This window comes from Schistocerca americana, chromosome 1, assembly GCF_021461395.2.
Source record: "Schistocerca americana isolate TAMUIC-IGC-003095 chromosome 1, iqSchAmer2.1, whole genome shotgun sequence".
Classification (NCBI taxonomy): domain Eukaryota; kingdom Metazoa; phylum Arthropoda; class Insecta; order Orthoptera; family Acrididae; genus Schistocerca; species Schistocerca americana.
The window spans coordinates 496,372,509-496,380,167 of record NC_060119.1 but is presented as its reverse complement, the minus strand read 5'-3'; the positions used below and the strand labels follow the sequence as shown (position 1 = coordinate 496,380,167).

The following is a 7,659-nucleotide window of genomic DNA, read 5'->3' as shown; positions in this document are numbered from 1 at the left end:
ATTAGCAGTAAATTTTCAGAGTGTTCGGAATAAAGTTCCTAAATTTTCTGCCCTCCAGGAAGCGTGTGGCGCGCAAATTATTCTCGGGACTGAGACCTGGCTGAATCCTGAGATAGGAAGTTCTGAAATATTTAGTGAGGGTTGAAACGTGTATCGGAAAGACAGATTAGACACCGTAGGAGGTGGAGTCTTCTTTGCAGTTGACAAAAATATTGCGTCTACTGAGATCGAAGTAGTGTGTGATTGTGAAGTTATCTGGACACGTTTAACAGGGCTAGGAGAAATAAAATTAATTGTTGGGTGTTATTACCGGCCACCAGGTTCCACCGTGACAGTTCAAGAATCATTCAAAGGGAGTCTACACGCTGTATCGCAGAAGTACCCAGATCATGCTATATTAGTCGGAGGCGACTTCAACCTACCTAGTATAGACTGGCATGTCTATGGATTCATTGCAGGTGGTACAGACAAGCCGTCGTGTGAATTACTTTTGAACGCAATATCCGAAAACTGTCTTAAGCAGCTAAATCGACAGCCAACGCGTAATGGAAATATTTGAGATCTGGTAGCCACGAACAGACCAGACCTCATCGACGGTGTCGGTGTTGAGACAGGGATTAATGATCATGATGTTGTCATTACGACTATGGTTACGAAAGTTAAAAAGTCGATCAAGAAGGCTAGGAAAGTATTCTTACTAGAAAGAGCAGATAAACAGTTGGATGCTAATAACTTAGTAAATGAATCGACATCATTCACTTCCGGTACGATAGACGTGGAAGAATTATGGGCGAATTTTAAACACATTGTAAATCACGCATTGGAGAAGTATGTGCCGAAAAAGTGGGATACGGACGGAAAAGACCCAACGTGGTTTAACAGCGCAATTCGGAAATTGCTCAGAAGCAAAGACAGTTGCACTCGCGGTACAAGAGAGATCGGGAGAATGAGGGTAGGCAAAAGTTAGTAGAGATTCGTGCTGCTATAAAACGAGTGATACGCGGAGCATACAACCACTACCACCCTCATACCTTAGTAAAAGATCTTGCTGAAAACCCAAGCAAATTCTGGTCTTAAGTAAAATCGGTAAGCGGGTCGAAGGCTTCCATCCAGTCACTCACTGATCAGTCTGGCCTGGCAACGGAAGACAGCAAAACGAAAGCTGAAATTTTAAATTTACCATTTGAGAAATCTTTCACGCTGGAGGATCGTACAAACATACCACCGTTTGAGTCTCTTACAGATTCCCGTATGGAGGACATAGTGATAGACATCCCTGGGGTTGTGAAGCAGCTGAATTGGTTGAAAATAAATAAATCGCCAGGTCCTGATGGGATTTACAGAAAGAGATTTACAGAGAGTACTCTACTGCATTGGCTCCTTACTTAGCTTGCATTTATCGCGAATCTCTTGCCCAACGTAAAGTCCCGAGCGACTGGAAAACAGCGCAGGTGACGCCTGTGTATAAGAAGGGTAGAAGGACGGATCCTCAAAATTACAGACCAATATCCTTGACATAGGTTTGTTGCAGGATTCTCGAACATATTCTCAGTTCGAACATAATGAATTTCCTTGACACAGAGAAGTTGCTGTCCGTCCATCAGCACGGCTTTAGAAAGCATCGCTCCTGCGAAACGCAACTCGCCCTTTTTTTAGCTTGATATCTTGCGAACCATGGATGAAGGGTATCAGATGGATGCCATATTCCTTGACTTCCGGAAAGCGTTTGACTCAGTGCCCCACTGCAGACTCCTAACTAAGGTACGAGCATATGGGATTCGTTCCCAAATATGTGAGTGGCTCGAAGACTTCTTAAGTAATAGAACCCAGTACGTTGTCCTCGATAGTAAGTGTTCATCGGAGGTGAGGGTATCATCTGGAGTGCCCCAGGGAAGTGTGGTAGGTCCGCTATTGTTTTCTATCTACATAAATGATCTTTTGGATAGGGTGGATAGCAATGTGCGGCTGTTTGCTGATGATGCTGTGGTGTACGGGAAGGTGTCGTCGTTGAATGACTGTAGGAGGATACAAGATGACTTGGACAGAATTTGTGGTTGGTGTAAAGAATGGCAGCTAACTCTAAATATAGATAAATGTAAATTAATGCAGATGAATAGGAAAAAGAATCCCATAATGTTTGAATTTTCCATTAGTAGTATAGCGCTTGACACAGTCACGTCGATTAAATATTTGGGCGTAACATTGCAGAGCGATATGAAGTGGGACAAGCATGTAATGGCAGTTGTGGGGAAGGCGGATAGTCGTCTTCGGTTCATTGGTAGAATTTTGGGAATATGTGGTTCATCTGTAAAGGAGATCGCTTATAAAACACTAATACGACCTGTTCTTGAGTACCGCTCGAGCGTTTGGGATCCCTATCAGGTCGGATTGAGGGAGGACATAGAAGCAATTCAGAGGCGGGCTGCTAGATTTATTACTGGTAGGTTTGATCATCACACGAGTGTTACGGAAATGCTTCAGGAACTCGGGTGGGAGTCTCTGGAGGAAAGGAGGCGTTCTTTTCGTGAATCGCTACTGAGGAAATTTAGACAACCAGCACTTGAGGCTGACTGCAGTACAATTTTACTGTCACCAACTTGCATTTTGCGGAAAGACCACAAAGATTAGATAAGAGAGATTAGGGCTCGTACAGAGGCACATAGGCAGTCATTTTTCCCTCGTTCTGTTTGGGAGTGGAACAGGGAGAGTAAATGCTACTTGTGGTACGAGGTACCCTCCGCCACGCACCGTATGGTGGATTGCGGAGTATGGATGTAGATGTAGAACTCGAAGCTTTACGAGGTGATGAAATTATTCTTCTTCTGCGTGGCGATGACTCTGAACTATCAGATGACAAAATTGTTTCGGATGATGAACGTGACTATGATCCATCAGTACAGCAAGTATTGCCTCTACAGACAGAACCTGAACTGGACAGTTTGGAGGAAGCTCTTACTAATGATGAAACTCTCCTATCCGTACGGCTTGAAACTTTAGGTGCAGGAAATGCAAATTCCCTGAGATATACGTGGATATGCAAGGATCTTGAGGCTATGGATGTTCAATGTGCTGTGCAGTTTTCTGATCCACCAAGTGAAAAGCGTTCTCCCCTCCAATATTTTGAAAGTTTTATTGATGAGACTGCAATTGACAATTTAGTAACGCAGACAAATCTATACTCTACTCAAGTGTTGGGACAAAGTATAAACACTAGTGCCAATGAAATGAGACAGTTCATTGGCATTCATTTACTAAGTGGTATTGTGAGTTCGTCGAGTTACAAGATATATTGGGCAAATGAGACAAGGTATAATCAGATTGCTGACGTGATTCCACTCAGTCGATTTTACAAGTTGAAGAGGTATTTGCTTGTGAACGACAATGCAAATATATTACTCAGGGATGATCCTCGTCAAGAGAAGTTGTTCAAGGTCAGGCCATTTTTAGATCAACTAAAGAACAATTTTCTAAAAACCGAAGTTGAAGAATACAACAGTATTGACGAACTTATTATTCTGCTAAAACCACATACATCTCTGCGCCAGTACATAAAATCAAAGCCACACAAATGGGGCATGAAAGTATTTTCTCGAGCTGGTGTAAGTGGTTACATTTATGATTCTGAAGTGTGTGTTGGGAAGGGAACAAACACTGCAAGTAATCCTGAGTTAGGAATGAGTGGAAACGTAGTGATTCAGCTGATTGAGAACTCGCCTAGGCACGCCAATTTTAAACTCTTTATGGACAACTAGTTTACTTCCCTCAACCTAGCAGTAAAGCTTAGAAATGAAGGAATATGTGTTGTAGGAACCATCAGAAAAAACAGATTGGGTGGATGCCATCTGTAAAGCAATGCAGAGATGAAAAAAGAAAGGAGAGGAACCTGTGATTACCAGGTAGATGAAAAAGACAAAATTATAATTTTGAAATGGTATGACAATAAAGCTGTCCACCTGATTTCTACTTATAGAGGCAAGGAACCTGTTGAAAATGTGGAACGTCGGAGTAAAAAAACAAAACAGATCGTATCCACATCCCAACATTGTGCATGAGTATAATATGCACATTGGAGGAGTGAACCTCCATGATATGTTGGTCGAAATATGCAGAATAAACATAAAAAGCAAGAGGTACTACCTGAGAATTGTTTTCCATTTCATAGGTATGGCTTGTGTGAACGCTTGGCTGCTTTACGGTCGACATTGCGTTCAGAAAAATGAGAAATATACACCATTACTAAAGTTTCGAGCAGAAATAGCAAGTGCCTTGCTGAAGAAAGAAATTGGTACACCTGCAAGAATGAGGGGCTGTCCAGCCACAGACTCTCCAAGTCTACCTGCTCCCAAAAGAAAGCCTAAGGCAATTCGCCCAGTCGCTGACGTGCACTTTGACCAAATAGGACACTGGCCAGACCATTTAGAGTCATAATCAAGATGCAGACTTTGTATAAGGCCATATTCAAAAGTTAAATGCTCCAAGTGCAATGTTGCATTGTGTTTTAACAAACAAAACAACTGTTTCAGAAATTTTCATTGTAAATAAATCAGTAAAAAATCAATGTTGTAGTATGGTTTTGTGTTATAAATAAATGAAAGGTTCAAAGAAACATACTGTTTTATTCCTTAAGAAATCAATAAAAAGTTTTAATACTTACTAATAAAATAAATAAGAAATTAGTTTATGTATTTATACTGACTACTTTACAGCTAAGTAATACTTATGGTGAATTTCTGTGACAATGATGCCATTTGGAATCATTATTTTATTTATGAACCAAAAGCTTCAAAAGAACTTTTGCAAATGGATATGGCATATGTGCAGCATATACAGTAAATATTAATCACACAAAAATTTTCCCCGATTTTTTTCTAAATGTGATGCACAAAGGGTTAAGAATTGAATTTGGTGACTATATCAGTCAACATTCATTTACTATTTTTCTACCTAGTCTCCATCACGTTATTCGGCCGAACGCAGCGTTATGTAAGAGTATATATTCGTTATTGGTAACAGCTCCTGTCCTTTGCTCGTAGCTATGTTTCACTGTATTAATTACGCGCGCATCATCAAAGTGTGGCCCAAACAGATGGAAGTCAAAGGGTACCAGGTCTGGGCTATAGGTTGAACAAGCTATTGGTGTCCAGCTCAGGCTGAGGATGTGTTCCTGGGTTCTGAGAGTTGTGCGTGTGTGTGCACTGCCGTGTTGGTGCAACATTTCTTTTGCGTTATTGTCAGACCAAACAAGTCATAAACGATTACTGAGTTCGTTCAGAGTCTTCACATATGCCTCTGAACTAATGGTTGACTCCTCTGCCAAGGCATCTACGAGAAAAGTACCATCACCGTCCTGAAAGACTGCCATGACTTTGCCAGCAGAGGGATCTGCCTTAAATTTCTGCTTTCTTGAAGATTGCGGGTGGTGCTACTCCAGTGACTGTCTTTTCATTTCGTCATCTGTGGTGCTCAGAAACAGAAAGGTCTCTCCATTGGCCTCAAACTGCTCCAAGAGTTCAGATGAAAAGTAAGGAGCCTGGGCTGAGCAGTGCTATGGTTAACATCTTGTTAGCAGTAGCGCATCATTGTGGCTCATGTTCTTGGAGTTATGAGATCAGAGGAACGTAAGAGCAGTATTTATGGGCCTCGGATGCTGCATTTGGTGATACTCTTACCATGACATAGTTTTTGGCCCTATAAAAATAGAATTCCGGCGCCAAGAAGATCTGTAACAAAGCGAGGCAAATAGTACTGCCATGACTGCATCACCTCCACGTTAACAGCCACTGCAAATTACGCCACCAGTACCACCAGCCTTCCATTCAATTGTTTACATTTGGCATTCTATAAATGGACCAAGTATTTGTGAAATTTGGTTGGATTTAATAACAATCGTGGTGTTGCTAAACGGTCTATCTTACACCCGTGATTATTCCAAATCACAAACCTGGACAGGAATCCTATCATAGTGAATTTAATTCCGTGTGACCTAATTTATTATGGAAAGACTTATTCAGCAGCTGTAAAAATAGCTGTGATTGCTTTCTAATATGTGGAGTTATAGTGTTCATAGTTCAGTCTTATAGTCTGAAAAATATTATATTTCCAGTGCATTTTTAAATCAATCTGCAGTCATTTTCTCAAATATTTTTCCTTACTTGAAAAGCTGCCTGAAATTAGTAAAGTTGATCTGAAATAAAAAGATTATTAACTGTTGCATTTATGCACTTTGATCGGAATTACGAAGTTCTATCAGTGTTCATTTTATGAGAAAGTGTTTTAACTTCAATTTGATGTTGTGTTAGCATTTGCACAGCCAACCACATTTTGAATAAGTTAAAAGACTGCTCATCAAACCAGATTTGTTATTTAAAGAGCTATAGTTTGTTGTGAATTACGTAATTAATAATGAAGCAAAGCAAAGGTTCATTCACAGCCTGTGTAGCAAGCTTTGCATTCTGCTTAATTGCTGCAAAACGAGTTTAAGAAAGAAATATTTATTGTGTTAGCTCTTCTGATGCAAGTTGGTTAATGCACAGACACGGAGACCCTGTACTAAACAGTGATGTTATAGAGTATAATCAACAACAGACCTCCTGATTAAAATCAGAATCATTTCATGCTCTTCCCTGATTAGTATTGCTACTACTTTCCTGTGTGTTGGTGACTGGTTCTGAATACTGCTGCATCTAGTTCATTTAAGGTACGTGTTGTTGAAGGGCATATGTTACTGTTTGCTATCTCATTGGGCATTTGTTTGTCCGACTTCCAATTTAGTAGTACATTCGTCTGCAAGTTTGGGTTACTGTGCTGTAGTGTGAACAGATATATTGAAAGATTTTAGTGTGTGTGCTCAAGGAAGGTTAGGTTAGCCTTAGCACTGCCTTCTGCGTTATTATATTGCTTGACACAAGAACGACTAATTAGGCTGGCGGCGGTATTAATACGTAATGTTACAATTTGCTGCTGGGAGAACGTCTATTCCTGACCCACCTGTTTACTGTTGGTTATACTCTGCTGGAGTTTTTCGGAAACGTATCCGAATTTGATTGTTACGTTCTCATTAGGTTATCTCACAGTAACAAATTTGTCAAAAATTCTTCACTGAAGTTTAACGTTAGCATCGATTGCCGTTTAAGGTGCTCGGTGTTACCGTTACACATGGACCTCGGTTTCCGCTCTTCCTAACGCTTTAAATCTCTTTACCCACCGCCCATCAGTACTCCCATCAACTGCTTCGTAAATGTACACTGCACGCAATCGTTCACGCTAAGTTAACAACGGATTCTTTATCCGCAACCAAGAATGCAATTACATAACCTTGCTTGTAACGAGTGTCTTGCATTCATTCTAGTTTGATGGTTGACTATGACTCTGTCATCTGCTGGAATTGTTTGAAACTTCGAACGTGTGCACAAGAAACCTTAGATCTGAAGCACACAAAAAGACGTTTACCTATATCTAACAACGGCTTTTAAGGCAGTTGGAGCATTGTTGATTCAACGACCCTTGTAACTTCCATAAGCAGCCATACGTACATGAATACGTTACACTGTAACTCGTCACCTGAGAAGAAACGGATAGGCGTTCACAACGTAAACATATCTGCGATCTGGTTATTGATACCGTGAGCTGCAGTTGACTACATAGTAATATAAAGTCAGT

General features: G+C 40.6%; 1 protein-coding gene across 1 annotated transcript; it reads left to right on the top strand.

Moving 5' to 3' along the window:
• Positions 1-2,768: 2,768 nt before the first annotated feature.
• Positions 2,769-3,752, top strand: LOC124566968 (piggyBac transposable element-derived protein 5-like). The gene has a single exon (XM_047131031.1). It carries the CDS (start codon positions 2,769-2,771, stop codon positions 3,750-3,752), a length of 984 nt encoding a protein of 327 aa, XP_046986987.1.
• The last annotated feature ends 3,907 nt before the right edge of the window (positions 3,753-7,659 follow it).

Excerpts from the sequence above, each read along its gene's own strand:
- LOC124566968 (XM_047131031.1), top strand. The coding sequence starts at position 2,769 with ATGGATGTAGATGTAGAACTCGAAGCTTTACGAGGTGATGAAATTATT.